We start from the raw sequence: 20288 nt of genomic DNA, 5'->3' as shown, positions 1-20288 counted from the left end.
TGTGTTCATTAACTTTACACACAAACATTTGTATGAAAAAGTGGTATGTGACATGGTATGTTATGTGATAAGTGAATGAAATCTTGAATACACACACAACCAACAAAACTTGATTAAACCGGCTTTCAACTGCACACAACAATGACATCGCTTCACCAAAAAAATGAAAGCTGCACTATCCAATACATTGTATATTACCAATCATCACATGACTCTGTGTAATGTGAATTTAACATTATAGTAACCCACAGGGAGTTATCACCCAACTCTCCAGTTCTCCTCAGTTCAAAGGAGCATTGTAGGTAAGTAGGAAAAAAACCCTCAAATGGACAGTAGCCTACGTTATGCTACAATAGATGTAATGCTTAAATACTACTCCATTATGCTTGCTAACATACTGTAGTAGCTTATAGAATAGCTAGCTAATTTCCTTCTTAGATGGAGGGTTATCGCTAGGCTACATCTGTGTGTTGTAATGTTGAATCCTACTAGCAACTCTCACTGACAACGCCTAATGAAATTATTTACAAGTTAAAAACATAACACACAAGAAGCATAGGCTACTCTTCCAAACTCTTGCTTTTAGGTAACTGAGACCAACTTACACACACACACACACACACACACACACACACACACACACACACACACACACACACACACACACACACACACACACACACACACACACACACACACACACACACACACACACACACATTCCGAGAGGAAACCGTACACCTTCCATATTTTAGCTCTCCAACAAAAACATTCGCGGCCCCTGGTTGCGGTTGAAAAGAAAGAAGTCGACGACGGCGAGCCAGCCAATCACAATTTCCAGTGATTTCGATTTTTCGACTGCTCCAATGCGATTGGCTCGTGTCGCCCCAAGAGGCTCCCTCCCCCGTGCAGCCATTGGCCGGTTTTCCCGGCTCTATGGAAGTCATTTGAATACGCCTCGCTTTGAGGCTCATTTCCAGCGCTGCTGGTTCAAATAATTGACTCAAATACCAAGAGCGGAGACACACAATGGAGGGGAGCACGGTGCAGACACACTGCTGAAAGGCTTATCTGTATTTTACACACCGTGCAGCTTTATCCCGGTGTGAGGAGGACAAACTGCGGAGATTACTAACAGTTTGGTTAGTCTAGACTAGACTTGAGCTGCATCTTATCAGAGGTAAGTTGTGCAGGGTGTGGATGACGGGGTTTATTAGAAACAAACTTAATTTTTGTTGGAATTAAGATTCATTTTCAGAAAAATATTTTTACGGACGGAATGAAAATCTGGTACGGTAACATTGGAGACGTTTAATAGGGTGATAGTTGGCATATATTTGACTTAACAGAATTGACGTTTAGTCACACAATTGTTTTCCCCAAGATTTTATTCCATTGCCTTAATGCATTTAGCATCAGTGTGTTGCCCACATTATTTTTAAAATGAAACTTAAATCAGACTATCATATCAACTGAAAAGCTTATCTTGTGATATTTAAAGATAAAAAACAAACAAAAAACTAAACAATGCTAACTCTATCTTCCCTCCTTTGTATTTTCTTCCTCCTAAGTTAAGTACTTTCGTTGTTGTTATTGTTTTTCCACCCATGTGAGTTTATAATTATGCTGGCTGTCAGACTCACTTACTCACCAGCACCTGTGATAGGACTGTGGTTACACAGCATGGCTTTTTCACAGTCAGCTTTTACTTTTACTGTGTTATGACTCAGTCAGAAACCCATAATGTAGACCAAGCTCTGTGTGTGTGTGTGTGTGTGTGTGTGTGTGTGTGTGTGTGTGTGTGTGTGTGTGACTAACAGATTGTGGATCTGTAGGGAAAAGAGAAAAGAATGAGAGAAAGCGTGTATACTTGTGGCCAAACAGACTTTAAATAGCCATATTTCCTCCACACACTTCTATAAACCAATGGTCCCTAAGCTTGCCAAAATTAATGCCTCAGTTGTCCCTTACTTTGCAAGCGTATGCGACAGGGTACATAAAACAAACCCTAAATTAAATGGTTTAACTTATTCAATGATAATAAATAACACAATGGCAGACTGAAGAACACAAGCAACATTTTGGGCTTCAGCTGTTCTCAAAACAGTTGTTTTATCTTAAGTTACGTTTTCCAACTTTAATCTTAATATACATTGTATGTGTTGGGCAGTGTTGTGTGAGATCTTTAGTATTACAGACAATAGAAAATGTGTGTGAGAAAACCCCTTACACAAGCTTGTGTTATTATATCCCAGCAGCAGAGGAGATAATGGGTCTTTATCCTTTCTGACACTAGGTTAATACTGTACTAGCCTACCAGATCATACAGTGTGTGTGTGTGTGTGTGTGTGTGTGTGTGTGTGTGTGTGTGTGTTGAGCCTACACACAAGGACATGCGTGCTTGTGTGCAATGTGTGTGGGAACAAAAGATAAAAACAGAGACCAGCAGTGGCTGAATTGTGTTCCACATATCTCTCCATCCAATCTGAACATGGTGTCTGTATCCGGCTCTGTTTGCCTGTCTATTAGATTTAGTTGCAGATGCAGGTTTGGAAAGTGGTCAGTGGGTCCCAGTGCCTGGTGTTTTGACAGCGGCTGAAAGCCTCATCTGACCTGTAGGCTTACTCAAGCGTGAGTGGAGCGTTTTTGTTTGAGCTCTGCACTGTATCCTCCTACTTTAGTTTGGCTTGTTCTGATCTGGTGATGATGATGCTTAAAGTGATTTAAACAAAGTGAAGGAAAACAACTCCAAAACACAAAGAATTATAGGTATGCAGGTTACTTTGATCGAACAGTTAACTAGAATGAAATAATATCTTGACCAAGGCTGTATACACATGTTCAAAAGTGCCTCAGAACACACCGACGCGACGCCGACTTGAGCATACGTTCTGCGCGTGCGTGAGACGTAATACGTCTCCATAACAGCAGGCGGCGCTAATCTGTGATGTTGCCCTAAAAATGAAAACCGGAAATGACGGAATATCTCTCCAGACCTAGTAAACACAGAGCACACTGTCGTCAGTCATTGTTTTCATCAGAGAGTGTTGATAGTAGTCAAGAAGGATCGTTGTTGTCATTACTCGCTGAACGGAAGTAAATACGATGGCTAGTAATAAGAAGATACTGGCGTTGTCAGCTCCGGTTTTCTCGTGCACTGATTCGCTAGTCAAGGGCTAGCACTCCACCAAGCTGATTGGTCATTGAGTCCGACTGCCCGCTGGCCGATTCAACAAGTCAAATCGGCCAAAATGAACGCCGACGGCTCCTCCGACTGACGACGGCACGGAACACACCGAACAGACTTGAGTCACTGACCTCGCCAGACTGTCGCATTCTCGTATACAGGCGGTCGCCGTCTTGGGAGCTACTGTCTTTCTAAACTATCTTTTTAATAAACTGTCTGTACACTTACAAAGTTCTCAATGCTTCGGTTTACATATAGGGACCCTCATTATGCTACCGTTGAAGTGTGGTGATATTTTGAGCCTTGTTAGTGGTATAAATAGCGATTTGTTTTTACTTTTCCTGTGCCCCGAATTCTAACGTTGTAAGCTAATCAGTGGTCCGTGCTAGCTTGTTTCAAGCTACAAACACATTCGATTAGCATGAAATCATGTCCCAGAGAACGACAGAGTGGGTACACATCTGTTAATAACCCCTAGGTTTGTTTTGCGCCGGAATTGTCCTTTAAGATAAGACTGCTAATTGAGGCATCATGGATTTATTAATGTGGCCTAAATGGCATTCGTAAGTCAAGTATAGTCACTTCCTACAGATTTAAGTTTGAGTTTGAAATCCTCTAAACAGCAGTGAGCGAGCCCTCCTTCCAGAGGAAGTTGGACTTTCTTTGCTTTTCTTTGACAGAAGTGCTGTTCCTGTGTATGGTAGTGCTGTTTAAAGGGTTAACTCTTGTACGTGTGGAACTTGTCTAGTGTGCAGCTTTGACAAAACCACGAGTAAGTGATATGAGAACAGCCTGGACTTTAACCTCAATCTTTGTAAGGAATAAGGCTGACTACGGAGGGTTTTCCCTCAGACTAACGCGCTCGTCTTGCTCACACGCCTTACCTGCTGTAAGTTATTAGTGTCAAAGTACATAAGGTACAAAGTAGAACAAAGATAACGTTGCATTGCTTTGGCCTTTTACCACACTGATAAATTGTTTTACAGGTCCTCTTTATCAGGTGCTTTTCTCTCATGCCATGTGTCCACATTGTGTTAACCCACATGCTGAACTCTGTCTAACAGTCTTTTCTAGCTTCTAGCCCTGCTTAAAGGCCGCACATTTGATTAGACGTCACACAAAAAGCAGGAGCCTTTGCAAACAAATCTTCTCTTGTTCCTTTCAGGTCCTGTAAGGATCAGGGGGTTTCACCACAGACTATTATTAGGTCAGTGAGTACGTAGATGCTCTCTGGGGTCAGTTGGCTTTCAATAAGGAGAATTTATACTGACTTAGATAGCTGCAGAGTGCTTGCACACCACCATGCATGAATATACTGTTTTCTTCTGTACTATGTGCATGCACTACATGAGAGCTGCTTGAGCCACGTGCAGTTATATCGGCTTATGTCAATACGCAAGTTTCGATATGCTCCTTTTACCAAAGTCAGATTCCTGTACCTTGTTTATTGCGCTTAGCAAATACAAGTGTGGATTTATGACGCATGACCTCACAATAGATTATGTCTGTCAGTTCACACCTTACAGAGGAATGAGAAAGTCGGCTTTATGCTGGTTTGACTGATGTGAAAACGATCCCAGCCTCGGTTCATGCAAAGACAGGGCCTCACACGGCCTGACGGTGGCAAACAGAGTGTGTGAAAGCTGCTGTGTGAAAGCTGCTGTGTGTGTCTGATCTGCTGTGGTCTGCTCTGATCTCTTCCTGAGGGTCTTTGTGTGGTTGTTAATGCCATGACAGGATAGATAATACCTCTATTGTTGAAGACCTCCCCCTCATTCTCCCCCGCCTGTTATAACTAGCCTCAGCATATATGGGTGTACTTTTTGTTTTTGTTTTTTTAAAACACATTGTGTGATTTAGGAAAAAAATAGTCTGAGTAAGGTTGAAGGATTTAGGTTTTCTGGAACTAATTCAATTGAAGTTAGCCTTAAGCCATCGTTGTTTCTGTTAGCCTAATCTGCAGGGATCCATCAAGGAAGCCAGTCCAGCTGCAAACAAATGCGCTTGACTTTCCCCTAATCAATTTATTCCTGTCAGGGTAAAACAAAAAAAAGCTTTTTTTAACATGCTTTATTGATTTAAAAGCCAGACAAAGCCAGGCATTCACATATAGTAGGATGATATTTGACAACTGTCAAATGTATTGACACCACCTAATGATCTTTGAAGCAGTTTGGACAATTTCCCCTGGTTTAAATCTATTAGCAGATCATATTTGTCTGCAGCTCCATCAAACGTTCAATTAGTTTTGACCTTTTGATGAACCAGGTTATGACATTTCAGGCACCAGACACTACAGTCTGTGCCATTTGTCAAACACGAGATATTGTCTGTTGTGTCACGTTACGAAACGGATGCCAGTTGCAGGGAAGATGCAAGATGAAACTCGCAATGTTTATTTTTTCTTTTTTTTTTTCTCCTTTTAAGTTCAGAACAGGAGCATGAAACTGGATCCTTGTGGTTTCGTTAGTACAATGTTCAAAAACTACACATTTCTGCCCTTTCCTGTATTTTTTATTACCACATCAAACCCCTTTTGTAAGGCTGCAATTTTTTTCAAAGTTTACAAACAAGGGAGTTTAAACAATGCTTTCAATATGAAATTATGCTCAAACACCATCATTAAGGCGTCCATAGAGAGTCCAACCTATGATTAAGAGAGAGTAAAATTTCAGCACTGCAGCATGGAAGCCACAAACTATCCAAAGGGTCAACATTTCAGGAAGTCAGTCTGGAAAAACCCAAGATTGGATTTAAATTTGTTTTCCATTTGTTTAAGGTCACCTTCCAGTGCAAACACAAGAGAAGCACAGCATCCAAACTGGAGTAAATATTATTCAGTACTAGATGCCTTATCTTAACGTGACCACCAGAGCTTTTTCGAGATTATATTATATTGTAACTTTAGGAAGTTAAAGCCACTGTAATCTTGTAACTGAGTTAGAAGGAAAACAGCAAGCAGAGATCACAAAGTTCAGAAGACGGGCTGGCACTGGACTGGCTTACGGCTTACTCTGGCATGATGCCAGGCTCTCTCTCGCTGTGTGTGTGTGTGTGTGTGTGTGTGTGTGTGTGTGTGTGTGTGTGTATCACTCAAGCCATCATTTGTTTGTGTGTGTGTGTTTGGATTATAACGGCATGGGGCAAGGCGCCATGGTGGACATGGGTGTGTAAGATGTTGGCTCAGGCAGACACTCCTCTGTCGGCGCTGCGATGGACAAACAAAAGTCTGCTGGATTCCTGCAGGGTTTTTTCTTCTGGCAGAGTGTTAATGTACGTGCATGTGTATACGTCACTGTGTGGGGTGTGTGTGTGTGTGTGTGTGTGTGTGTGGCTCGTTTTACGCTGCCATGTGGTTCCTAGACAGACAACAGGAGCAGGATAAAGATGGCTCCAGAGTTAAAGCACGCATTGGTGGTGATCTGGGATCAGCTTACCTACCTCAAATCCAATTATCTACACCATTAAGGCAGAAAGAAATCATTGCTGTCTTGAGATCATCCATCTGTTGGCCTATTTTTTCCCCCCCATATGCTGCCCTGATGCCGAAAAATTTGATTCAAGAATGTGTAGTAATAAAACATACAATAAAGGAAGAGACAGTGGGGGAAAAAAACTGTGTGTAAAAACCCTTTTTTTTTTTGTAAACAAAAACCAGTAACTTTTAGGGAAAGTGAATTTTACAAGAAGGCATCTTTCAACAGTTCAAAGCCAAAACGGTAAGCAGAGGAGGGGTAATATTATGTGATTAAGTGTAATTACTTTCACAGAAGCTTCTTAGGCTTCTGCTTTGCGTGATCGAGTTGCTCAAACAGATATTTTCACAACATGTGACGCAGCTCAATCATCAACCACATTCCCAGGAAGCGGGAGTGGTTGTGTCATAGTGTTATTGCAGGAAAACTACAGGAGGCATTTGTAGGGGAGTGATTTCTAATGTTGACTGGAAGATGGTTAGTCCAACAGCAGTGAATGTGTTTTGAACACCTATTATCATTTCTAAACTTAAAGTGGCTATATGTAACTTTCAGTTAGTGTTGATGTCAGCGGCCCCTTTGGACAAAAGCGGCAGAGTTCTTCCCACACCTGCTTAGGCCTCTCGCAATATGCAATAAATCAATTAATCGCATGATAAATAAAAATGAAAAATGTCCATTTTATTTATTGTTTTTGATTGTGTTTGGTTTTTATTCCAGTGCATTTTTTTTGTTAACGGAGACTGAGAGTCAATTTCATTCGTTGTTTTTGGTTGTTTTGTTCATTTATTGTGGATATTTAAAATGTCTTCCAGTTCCAGTGTTAAATATTCTTTAGAAATAAAAGTTTCTTAATCTTTGAAAAGGTGTACCTGCATTATTATGACATTATCATTATATTAGATGAAAATGGTCTCAATGTTATCGTTTATTGCCATAATTTCTGGGACAATTTATCGTCCAGTAAAATTTGTTATCATGACAGGCCTACACCTGCTGTCTTAAAGGTCTAGGAGTAAGCGTTACGGGGAGGTCATATAGTTGCGATGAATAATAATAAGAGAATACGTTACAGGTGCATTGTTGCATTTCAAGTGTTGCATACTGCAACTTGGCCTACTTTGGATGTCTCGTCAGCTAAACCGGGTATCGCTGTAATTCAATTCAGTTTTATTTATAGTATCAAATCACAACAACAGTTATCTCGAGACACTTTACAGATAGAGTAGGACTAGACCACACTCTGTAATTTACAAAGCCCCAACTATTACAGTGATTGCCTCAAGAGCAAGCATTAGCAGTAGCTATTGCGACAGTGGCGAGGAAAAACTCCCTTTTAGGAAGAAACCTCGGACAGACCCAGACTCTTGGTAGGCGGTGTCTGGCGGCGCCGGTTGGGGGTGTGATGAACAGTGGTAGTAATAGTCACAATAAAGATAATGTTTTGTGTCACAAGCCAAAGCAATAAGAGATTGTTGTAGCAACCAACGTTATTAATAACTTAGATTAATATAGCGCCTTTCATGCAACCCAAGGACGCTTTACACAAGTACAGGGAGACAAGGGAAAAGAAAATAGCAGGCCAACACAACCACAGACTAAAAGGAATAAAGCGTCCGCGCTAAATGGAAGGGGGGGGCGTCATTTAATGTCGGTTACTGGCGTACAACCACATCGTGCAATCTAAAGTTATTTTCTGAATGAAATAGACATGCTACATACCTTAGGGCCAATTCAGGGTCGTTTTTGAATAATTTACAATCCCGTAATTGTCTCCATCTGTGAAAAGCCCGACCCGAGTGTGACTCGTCGTCTTTTTCACTTTCCCTTTTTAGCTTTTAGTAGTTCTTCGTTTAATTTCCTTCTTTTCTGTGATTGTCCTGCCCCAGTATCAGCCATAACTACAACAGATAACTTCAAAATAAAATCGAAATACATTTAGGCCTATATAAAGAAATCTCCTGCTACCTTTTACCTGGCTGGATACACTAACACAGGCTTTTCCGGTGTTCAGCGGCAGCTGAAATCTGTGACCCGTCAGAATGTGTACTATGTAGCGCCGTTTACCTGCCGTAAATCATTCTGTGACCGAAAAATCGGACCCGGGGCAGAGGCGTTAATGGAAAAAAAAAAAAAAAAAAGAACCGCGTTCTTTTCACTGTTAACCTCGTTTGCTGTTACAGGTCATTTATTATCATCAGATGGAACATTACAGTTTCAGAAACATTTAAAAGTTACATATAGTCACTTTAAAGCATGTCACCCCAGTTTTGTAGTACCATAATTAATGCCACTGCTGAAATTAGTGACATAATTTGATTAGCTGATCGACAGAAGATTGATCAACAAAATAGCTTGTTGTAGCTTCTTCAATGTTTGGATTTGCTGCTTTTTAATTAGTATACGTGAAATAGATTGGGGTTATTGGACTGTTGATTTGAACAAAAGCAGCAGTATAAAGCATAAGGATCGGTTGCTGGGTTCTCTGGCTGTATATTAGGTCAGTGGTTCCCAGAGGGGTTGCAAGATAAATCTGAGGGGGTCATGAGATGATTAATGGGATAGCAAAGAACCCAAACCATATTCTTCTACACAAAATTATGTTTATTTTTCATTCTATAATAATTATTTTCTTGTGGAATACTGCAAAGTTCCTTTTTGAATGCCAAAAAACGATTCCAGTCGCTCATAAGTCAACAAGGGGGTCACTTTGTTTTAGTCAAAAAGTTGGGAACCACTGTAAAAGATCACTTGCAATGCTGCAAATCACAGAGCAAAACAGCTTTGTGACCCCAGCTGACTGATCGATATACGGTCCGAAAATGACATACACCGTGATTGTATCCATATTGCCCACTCCTAACCTCCTCCTTGTGTCTTCTCTACAGGCCTCCCACGGTCATCATGCCTCCCACGACCCCGTATGCCGGAAAGTTCAACTCTTGTGCTTCTTACGGCAACAACAACAACAACCACCCTCAGCCCCACAGCCCGTACCGCAACGGCACCGCCCCAAAGCCCGCCAAGGAAAACGTCTACAACGGCGCCTACTCCGCGGCAGAAAACCCCTACGACATACCGCAGCCCCACGCTTCGTATCGCAGCTCCTCTGTCTCCTCTGTGACCACCAAGGAGCATCATTATAACAGCGGCTGCGCGGTCTCCGAGAACCCGTACTCCTCGACGCAGCCTCACAGCCCCCGGCAGCACAGCACTTCCTGTCCGGCACGCGCGTACCGTCACACCAGCAGCAGCAGCGGCAGCGAGCAGTCTTCTCGTAACAACTCCGTCGCGGCGAAAGGCCGGCGTTACGGACACGGCGTCACCACTAGCTATGGGGAGATGTGTTACCATGACAACAGTTTGGTCTCAGCATCCCTTGAGGCGCTGATCCAGCACCTGGTCCCCACAGTTGACTACTACCCCGATGTAAGTACCAGAAAAGTGCTCTTAATGTTGTGAGAAACACATTATTTAGTGGTACAGACGAGCTGTGTTAAAGGTCCCATGACATGGTGCTCTTTGGATGCTTTTATATAGACCTCAGTGGTCCCCTAATTCTGTATCTGAAGTCTCTTTCCCAAAATTCAGCCTTGGAGCAGAATTACAGCCACTAGAGCCAGTCTCACAATGAGCTTTCCTTAGGATGTGCCATTTCTGTGTCTGTAGCTTTAAATGCTATTGAGGAGGAGAGAGGGGGGGCAAGGTGGAGGGTAAGGGTGTGGCCTTGACCAACTGCCACTTTGCTCGTTTGAAAGCCATGATGCCTCTCTCTTTCTCATGGGCGGGCCAAATTCTCTGGGCGGGCAAAGCAGAGAAAGGGGAGGTAACCTCACTCTTTATGACATCATAAGGAGCAGATTCCAGATCAGCCCATCTGAGCTTTCATTTTTTCAAAGGCAGAGCAGGATACCCAGGGCTCGGTTTACACCTATCGCCATTTCTAGCCACTGGGGGACCACAGGCTGGGGGGAACTCATATTAATGTTAAAAAACCTCAAAGTGAAATTGTCATGCCATGGGACCTTTTTAAGAGGAAAAATGTAAGCTGTCCGGTGTGTGTGTGTGTGCCGCGCCTTCTTGTCCTGAGAGCTGTTTTGTTTCCTCATCATCAGAGGTCGTACGTGTTCACTTTCCTGCTGAGTTCACGCCTCTTCCTGCATCCGTACGAGCTCATGACCAGGGTTTGTCACCTGTGTGTGGAGCAGCAGCGGTCCGGAGACGCCCTGCTGGATAAGGTGGGCGGATCTCACACACACACACACACACACACACACACACACACACACACATCCACACGAACATACGCAGCTATTATTTCTCTCTCCCACACAAACTCACACCCACCATATGATCGTCACACTCCCTCTCCCACAGACACACACAAAGCTCTGTAATTCTAATGTGTGAGAACATATTTATTGACTATTTTCTTAGCAAAGAAATTCCACTCAGACAGAGAGGGCTCAAATTGACACAAGGGAACACATTTAATGGGAACAATAAAGTAAGCAAGCAAACAAACAAATAATAGCAGCATATTGTTTCAGAAAGGCAAGCCACAGTGGCTACTTTTGTGCCGTGTGAAACATTAAGGTCATGAGGTTTAAATGTTTGTCTCAAGACAGACTACATCAATAAATGCTGTAAAAGGATGTCTGCAAAATGTCTACTTCAGTGACACTTAACATGCAATGTGTTTTTTTTTTTTTAAATTTTATTTCATTTTTTTAGATCCGTTTCCGTGAGGTGGCGCCCAAGCTGGTGCAGCTGCTGACCGAGTGGACGGAGACGTTTCCGTACGACTTCAGGGACGAGAGGATGATGCGCTGCCTCAAGGACATGACCCACCACGTGGCCCGAGGGGATGAGGTCAGTGTGGAACTCTGGGGGGTGTCAGGTTTTATCACGATACCATATTATATTGATTCTTTTGGACAACGATACAACATTTACTGATATCACAAAGTCTGCCACGATTTTGTATCCAATTCAGGGGCCTGTGACCGAGACGAGACGATACATAAGCCCATTTAACACAATCAGTTATATTAATATATAAATAAATATATATATATATATATATATATATATATATATATATATATATATATATATATATATATACAAAAAGAAACTAAAATGACATTTGACAATTTAATTACTAAGCTCTTCTGGACATTTAAATAAAAAAAAAAAAACTTTTTAAGAAAAAGAATAAATATAAAGTGGGAATTTCAAAATAAAGGCGCATCTTAAAGATGACGATATGTATCGACATTTTCACTTTGTATCGATAATATTGGATAGTTGAGGATTGAATCGACGAGTGGACCAAATCCAGCATTGCCCGCCAGACTCATTTAGTAATCCGCAAACATCTTTTCATTTCTCATGTCGCCGTGATTCCTGTGTTAGTCAAGTGAAAGAGTTTAGTTTTTGAGTGTCCTGTCTAATGGGCCGCGTTATGTTTGTGTCTTCCAGTACTCTTGGCGAGCCATGCAGCAGATGACGCAGCGGCTGATCAAACGGCTGTCTGCCCTCGGCCAGTACGAGGAGGCCGTCGCCGCGCTCAACGCCGTGGCGACGGAGCGGCCCGCTTCCCTGAAAAGCAAACAGGCCTCGGGTCAGCGGAGCGACGTGATGAGCGTGTGCGACGACCCCTTCATCCTCGCCCAGCAGCTCACACACATTGAACTGGTGAGAAGAGATTTGGGACTCTTTTATTTTGGAGTAACGTGTCACAAGTCTCCTGTGTAACCATCTGTTGTGTGCTGAAACGTGTTCTCTCAGTCATTTTATGTCTTGATGTGGGGTTACTACTTTACAGGCCTTTTTATACTCGTTATTAGTTTGGTGGTGTAAAAGCAGAATTTAAGTTTAAAAAAACAAAAAACATTTATAGACTTGAACTGCTAAATTACCTTTTTATCTATTTCTGTCTCCAGTTTGCATGTTGACTTAATGCATTTTTGTTTTCCAATAAACCCCTTTGTGTGGTCTGTTTTGCTGCAGCGGTGCATATTGAAAGTTTATTTATACTTTAATTTTATGTGAAGCTAAATTGCTTTGACTTTTTTTTTTTCTGGCAGCGCTAATCGTTAAACCACTTATCGGAGCACATTTTTTGTTTAGTCTTTTATTTATTTATTTTGCTTTTATAGTAACCCTATTAATAAATACTGATAACAAATTATTATTTGCATCATAACCTTCAGTTTAGTTGTCATGTGTTGTTGTCGTCCTTATTGTTTCCTCTCCCTGTTCTCTGCCTTCAGGACAGACTGAGTTTTATCGGTCCCGAGGAGTTCATCCAGACATTCGCCATGAAGGATCCTCTGGAGAACCATAAGGTACAATTGAGTTTCAGTTCCCAATCACGACCCTGTGAGCCAAGTTTGTTTGCGTCTCCCCTCTGGTAGTTAATGTTGCCGATTCAAATGATTTGTAAATCACCGAAGCTGTCTTTCTACTACAAGATGAATGCATTCAAACTCTTTCCAGTCAGAATTAGCAGAAGGATGGATCTAGCTGCTACGCCTACAGCCTGCTGCATATAGCTTTTTCCATGTAAAGACCGCTTAAGAATACAGCAACATGATGTGTTCATAATGATCAACATCAAAGACATGATGAAGAAAAGCTCCAGGTTGTTGTCATTTTTATGTCCTGTATTATTTTTAGTTCAAGTTTCTTCATTTTAGGTCTGCTTTGAGTCTAATTTGTGGTTTGCTTCAGTTCAAGTTAATTTGCTTTAGAAGCCACATAAAAGATCCTTCTGGCAGATATTGTGATTTAAACCCCCCCACCCCCCCCTTCAATGTAGATTTAGAAAATGCATCAAACACAGTATGAAAGAGGCATTCTGCATACGTACACTGCAAGTGTATCTGAAGGGCTCTTCTACTCACAGGACCTAAGTGTTCCTGTGAGTCAGCTGAAGGGTCGCCTTCAATCAACGTTGCCGAGAACATGCTTTCGGCCGCTGTTTGTGACCGAGTTGCATCATCCGTGGTTGCATCAGTTATGTAAGACCCACTTTGTATAAAAGAGCCGTTGAGTCAGCATAAGGGGTCCTGAAGTGTAAAGGGGAAGCTTGGAGTGGAGTGGGCTGCCGGTGTTGTGTAAGCATTTAATAAAGCCATGAAGCTGAGGGATTAAATCACAGCCAAGTCAAGTCTATGTATACGGCGCTTCTCTAATGTTTATTTATAGAAAATTGCTCCCGGCAAACATGTTTACCATCGCGCATCTCGCAGAAAACCAAAAGGCCCAAAAGCAGATGGAAATAACAACAGACGCGTCACAGACTCCACTGTGCAGGTCTACAGGTTGTGTGGGTGTGAGGGCTGTCGAGATCCATTTGCAAAAGAAAATCACAGAGTAGCAGCAGTCTGCTTTCTTGTATTTCTTATAAAATGATCTTTGGATACTCTTGAGAAAATTATGATGCAGAAAGCAGAATCAGAATTTGTGTAAAATCCGAACAAGAAGAATATAAAAAAAACAAAATCTTAGCTCAAGGTCCACTTACTATCTTTTTCTTCCAAAGCTTTCATCTGCATCTTCATGGTGTTCCTCGGTGGATGGATTGAGCTCAGTATTTGCATTTGCTGTGTATTAATACACAGTACTTTAATCAGTACTCTGAGCAAACTCTTAGGAAACCCATGAGATGCAGCTAAAGCTCCAGAAAAGGCTAGTAAGGGTACCTTAATGTCTATTTCCATTTATTACACAGATGAATGTATTTCAAGATTTAAAAAAAAAAGACTTGAGTTGGATCAAATCTTGGCGTTGCATCGGTCACCTACCCATAATCCCTTTTTATATAGTTTTTTCCCTAGGCGGTTCACTTTATGTTCTCACCTATAACAAACAGGACCACAGTTCTTTTGTCTCTAAAATAATATAAATATTAAACTACTAAAAACAAAAACAAATGTATCCTCGTCATGCTTGTATTTTGACCATGTCATCTCCCTCCTCTTTTTTTTTTTTTATTATTTTTTTTTTTTTTTTTTTAGGGTTTCTTCCGGAAGCGCAAAACCAGTAACCTGGAGGCCTACGTCAACTGGTTCAACAGACTGAGTTACATGGTGGCCACTGAGATCTGTATGGTACGTTGTTCTTAAAGGAACAGTTCAGAAATCAACAAAGTCTCTCCCTGTTTTAGGACGGCAGCTATTGAATGTTTTAGTAGTCGAGTATTCTACCGATTATTCCATCGATTAATCGAGTAATTAATAGGGGTGGGGATCACCAGAGGCCTCACGAAACGATATCATCATGATACTTATGTCGATATTATTGCAATATTCTGCGATATATTGCAATTTATTACCTTTTTTTCCAACTTCAAATTTTTCCCAATTTCAAATTATGTCCCCAAAAGGAAACTTTGTCAACATCTGTTTTATCTATAAAGATAAACTTCTCTGTTTGTTCATTTCACTTCAATTTTATTGCTGCAAAATGGGATTGTCAAGCAGACAACCTGACCAACACATACATAATAATAGATCGATACTTGGCGTCTGTGTATCGATACGGTATTACCACAGAAAATATTGCGATACTATATAACTACTTTTGCTTTTATTAAGGAGCAATAGTAAATATATAATAGAGAAAGTAAGACAGGTCTGGTAAAATGAACAACTAACACAGTCAGCTGACCAGCTCTGAGTCACCGCAGTGTGTGAGCTCACCGCTCATCCGGCGGCAGGGGTCCCCGGGTTTGGCGTCACCTGGCGGACGAGCGGTGAGCTTTCGTCTCAACTAGCAATCATATGGATTTACGTTAAATGCTAACGCTAAGACGTCCGGTATACTCGCCGTTCCCGACCTGTCGCGCGCCAGTGTGACGTCATGGGAGCGCCGTAACTATTTATACTTGTGCGCGGTGGTCGCGACACTAGTTGCAGTCTTCTCCTGAACAGAGGTGGCGCTAATGAGGAAAGGCTACCGACTTTGCTCTTTCTACGGACTAGAAGAAGGTAAATAATAATAGGTAAATAATGGCGAAGAGAAGCACTTTGAATACTTCAGAATGTCTGCACGACGATTCGATGACCTACTTCGTCGGTGAAGCCTTTCATTCACCATAAAATAACTTATCTTAACCCAGTTAGTTTACAAGAGAGACTTGCAGTCACTCTGAGAGTCCTGGCATCCGGTTGCCCTCAGACTGGTCCATGCATCCTTGTTTCTGCTTTGTCCGCTGAAAAAAACAGAAATCCTGGCGCGCTAGCGATATCTACGTCATTTTGACATCACATTGGCAGGTCAGGTCGGGCCTTAACGTTACCTTGTGTCGTGTCTGCTACCTGGACTAAGTTGCGTAACACTAGACTAGATGCTTTCTGCTGAGATGCTGAAGCATTGACGTTGTGCTATTATGGTAAGCTAGTTCTATTTGACAATAGACACACTGTACAGTTTTGGTTTTGTTTGAGCTTGAAATGTTCCCCAAACTTTTGGAAACTTTGCGTCGTCGTCTCTTCTCTTCGCCCCTCGCTATTTTTCGCTCAATTCCTCCATTTTGCAATCCGTCGTCTTCTTCACGTCACCTGTACATAGCCCGTCAGCGCTTTGCGTGACAGAAACACAATTGGATTAAACAAGGTACTCGAGAAATCATTTTACACACACCAGAGCTCTTGTTGTTCATTGGCAGGTTTCTGTTTCACTTTTGTTATCCATTCTTCGTTCTGAACCACGCAGCTCCAGTTGGCCATCTTTAGGCCAGAGATCGAGGAGTCTTTGATTCACCTCCTGTTGTGTTCTGTCATTACAGCCAGTGAAGAAGAAACACCGAGCGCGGATCATAGAGTTCTTCATTGATGTGGCTCAGGAGTGTTTCAACATCGGCAACTTCAACTCCCTCATGGCCATCATCAGTGAGTATTCCACAGCAAACATACAGAAACTGGCCTTTCACCAACAGATGGTGAAAAGCAGCAAACACTGTTTGAATGACTTGGTGATTTCGGGGGATGAAGTGCATTGTGGTTCCCAGCATTTGTTTTTGTCAAAGAGAAATCAAATTCAATAAAGTCAACAAACATAGTGCCAGCTGGGGTTTAGGTTTAGGCTATTAGTTCAAGGAAATACAAACTGATGTTTGTTTCTGTTAATCCTCTGCATACTTATGCTTCCTCTGTCTTTCAGCTGGGATGAACATGAGTCCTGTTGCCAGACTGAGGAAGACCTGGAGTAAAGTCAACACTGACAAGTTCGAAATCCTGGAGGTAAAAAAACCTGCATACATCAGTGATGCGCTGGTACATGCATTACATTGTATTTTCTTTTAATCGTTTTGAAAATGAAAACTACATATTTTTGTTCCTCTTACCCGTAGTGTGCCATCAGTCTAGATTGTTTCGGTGTAAGTTGCCCAGTGTTGGAGATATCGGCCGTAGAGATGTGTGCCTTCTCACCAATATAATGGAACTAGATGGCACTCGGCTTGTGGTGCTCAAAGCCGATCAACTCCAACATTGGGCAACTCACATTAAACCAATCTAGAGTGATCTAGATTTTGGGGGTGAACTGTCCCTTTTTAAAGTTGTATGTAGGATTCCCAACTCCAAACGAGTTTGATCAATGTCTGCTCTGTCTGACCTCACTCAGCACCAGATGGACCCGTCCAGTAACTTCAGCAACTACCGCACTGCGCTCCGTGGCGCCACCCAGAGGTCTGAGACCGCACACAGCAGCCAGGAGAAGGTACGAGAGCACCAGGGAGTCTTCTCAAAAACCTAATGTCCCAAATGTAAAATTTGCTGTTGTCTCTTTCCTGCAGATTGTGATTCCTTTCTTCAGTCTCCTCATTAAAGACATCTACTTCCTGAATGAAGGCTGTGCCAGCAGGCTGACCAACGGGCACATCAATTTTGAGGTCAGTCCACAATTGAAGAGAGTGGTTTTAAAGTGACAGTATTTCAATGAATCAGGTCGTAGGTTGAGGTTATGAGCTCTTTTAAACACAGTAAGATTAGATCATTATGTAACTGCTACACAGTCATGCGCTGCATCTCATATCCCTTTTTAAATTGCCTCCTCGAGTCCTCCACTTGCCTCCCTTGAAATCATGGGAGGAGAGCGGCAACGAGCAAATGTGTTTTAGAGGGATGAGACAGCCTTTGCTCTGAAGCGTCGCATGAATTTGTCAGCTGTGTGGGCGGCGTTAGCAACTCCTTCAGCTGCACGGCTTCCGGGAAGGCTGCTCTCGTGTATCCTCGCCTACAGCTCCTCGATGATCCCTCCTCGATGCCCGCTCCTCGGTCCTCGGGGCAGAAACGAGAGCTTTGAGACGGCATTCACCGAGGAGGGACAAAACGGCTTCCGGTTCAGCCGAGGACCGAGGAGTCGAAGAGCTATCAAATAAGGGCCATGAGATGCAGCCACAGTTAAGGCTTTGAGAAAAGGCTTTCACGTGTGGTGTAATGGCTCCCTCTTGTGGCTAAAAAGAGCAATACAGTTTCCCTCTCTTTTCACTTCAGATGACATTAAGAAACTACGACAGCCGTTTTATTGAGATGCTCTCCTTGTTGTGCATTATGATCTTAATGCATTCTGTGAAATTGGTGTCAGTGTTAATAAAGTCTGTTGTCATTGTGTCTCAACAGAAACTTTGGGAGCTTGCAAAGCAGGTGAGCGAGTTCCTGGTTTGGCGTCAGGTGATCTGTCCGTTTGACAGAGATCGCCGGATCCTCCAGTACCTCGTCACCATGCCGGTCTTCAGCGAAGACGGTCAGTAATCCGATATTCACCGCATTAATCCAATCAGATGTAAATTGCTAGACTGCCATGTGTAGTCACCAAGTTGAGAGAACAATTCCAACTCGGGCTTCGTCTTGTTTTAATGCTGCAGAGCTGCACCTGGCCTCGTACGAGAGCGAAGGACCTGAGAACAACATGGAGAAAGACAGTCGTAGGTCTCTCAGGTGGGTGTACACTCACACATGCACACATTCAAAACGATCAAACCACCTCAACAATAATGAATCGATTAACGATAATGACGAGATAATCTGTGTTCTGTTCTACAGATCTTCCCTTCTGCATCGAGAGAATCGGTCCTAAGAGAACGACGATCTCCTCTGCTCTGCAGGCTGTAAATGAACGAGGTATTTTAAAGCTACAGGTTCCTCCATATTATCTTATGGACACAACAAACACAGCTGGGCCCACATTCTCACACACATCAACAGAAGAATATGTCACAATTTGTGGGCTTTGAGCTCACAAGGAGCATACATGATTTATAAATCGGATACTGTCACAATCCCTGATGAAATTCAGCAGATGCCAAAGGACCTTAATGCTGCAGTTTTGAACATAATGATTCCCAAGGAGTACTCGGATCGACTCGGAAGCTCTTCTTCTTCTTCTTCTTCTTCTTCAACATCAGCTCCGTTCAAGGCACTTAAAAGGATTTTCAGACGACTGGAGAAGTAGTCAAACGTGTGGATTTTGTTTATATCTCCAGTGGACCTTCATCATGGCGACAACATAATTGTGGAAGGACTCTATGGAAGCATAAAGGGCCGGTTTTGTCTCTGAATGAATAAGACGGATATGGACCCGATTGGTTACATTGCAACATTAGCACTGCTTCTCTGCGGACATCCGGGGCTGAGTTCAGTCAGAAACCACAGAGAGAGGAGAGACGCACTCTGAAAAGAGAGCTCATCGATTTGTATTATAAGTAACAGGCTAACAACTGCTTTTAGAAGCGCTGTTGTCTGCCATGTCGTCTTGTTGAGTGCTTGATTGTAATGACAACATCGTGAGCACAACAGCGATCACCACATCCAATCCATTTTCTCTCAGTTTGCACACAGCTTCAATTTCCGGCTATTTCCAGGTCATTCAAGCCTTTGATCTAATTTGAACACAGAATGCAAATCCGCTACATATTTCCTAAGACATTTTACAGACACTGCATTCATCAATCATGCTATTTGGTTCTAAAAATGTTGTGATGTGTGCACTTTGGCTGCGCATCGGTGATGCAAAATTGTGCGAGTGTCAGCAACATCATGCTAATCACGCGCGTAGAATCAAATGCACTTCAGTGGGTTCTTGTGTAGTGTATTGTACTATAGGGTTTAGTGACACCTATTTTATGGCGTCCTTCTATACAGTATTAAGTTGTATTTTGTATCAGAAGGTAAAAAAAAGTGTTTTATTCTTTATGTACTTTCTCTGAAGTGTAACAGTGAGCTTGTTGCAAGTTGGCTGACTGTGTTGGTAAGCTAATTTGTGTTAATACAACACCAGTTCATGTGTGATGTGGGGTCTGAATGAAGCACAAACAGATGTGTGTATGTGCAGGTTGAATACAAACAGGACCCTAAACCTGCTCTTCATCTCATACGTGATGATGTGAGCGTGATGCGATCCTTAAAGTCTGCCTATGAGTGAACGTGATGCTATTGTTGTGTTTTCTTTTTTTTAAGCTAATTTTATGTTTCATTTTATAAGTGTTTTTTCATGTATGATTTGTTATACCGGTCAGGGTACTTGTACTGAAGGTCTTTGTGAAAAGAGAAGTATATTTTTCTTTCAAATAAACAGAATAACTGAATAATGTGTTCCATGGTTTGGTTTTAACT

General features: G+C 42.2%; 1 protein-coding gene across 1 annotated transcript; it reads left to right on the top strand.

The window, feature by feature from the left end:
• Positions 1-989: 989 nt before the first annotated feature.
• Positions 990-20278, top strand: LOC144531298 (ras-GEF domain-containing family member 1B-B-like). The gene is made up of 14 exons (XM_078271356.1): positions 990-1180; positions 9552-10092; positions 10779-10901; positions 11398-11535; positions 12148-12363; positions 12942-13016; positions 14691-14783; positions 16463-16565; positions 16837-16916; positions 17299-17394; positions 17471-17566; positions 18297-18420; positions 18542-18614; positions 18720-20278. The coding sequence occupies exons 2-14, from the start codon at positions 9568-9570 to the stop codon at positions 18751-18753; spliced, it is 1776 nt and encodes a 591-aa protein (XP_078127482.1). The 5' UTR covers positions 990-1180; positions 9552-9567; the 3' UTR covers positions 18754-20278.
• Positions 20279-20288: the final 10 nt, after the last annotated feature.

Source organism: Sander vitreus, chromosome 16 (assembly GCF_031162955.1).
Source record: "Sander vitreus isolate 19-12246 chromosome 16, sanVit1, whole genome shotgun sequence".
In the NCBI taxonomy this organism is placed as follows: Eukaryota; Metazoa; Chordata; class Actinopteri; order Perciformes; family Percidae; genus Sander; species Sander vitreus.
The sequence above is the reverse complement of the archived record's forward strand: the minus strand, read 5'-3'. Positions and strand labels throughout refer to the sequence as shown.

Bases quoted from the DNA above. Each gene is read 5' to 3' on its own strand.
- LOC144531298 (XM_078271356.1), top strand. From the start codon at position 9,568: ATGCCTCCCACGACCCCGTATGCCGGAAAGTTCAACTCTTGTGCTTCT. The intron at 14,784-16,462 runs GTACGTTGTTCT...CTGTCATTACAG, and splicing joins TGGCCACTGAGATCTGTATG to CCAGTGAAGAAGAAACACCG. The intron at 18,421-18,541 runs GTCAGTAATCCG...TTAATGCTGCAG, and splicing joins GCCGGTCTTCAGCGAAGACG to AGCTGCACCTGGCCTCGTAC.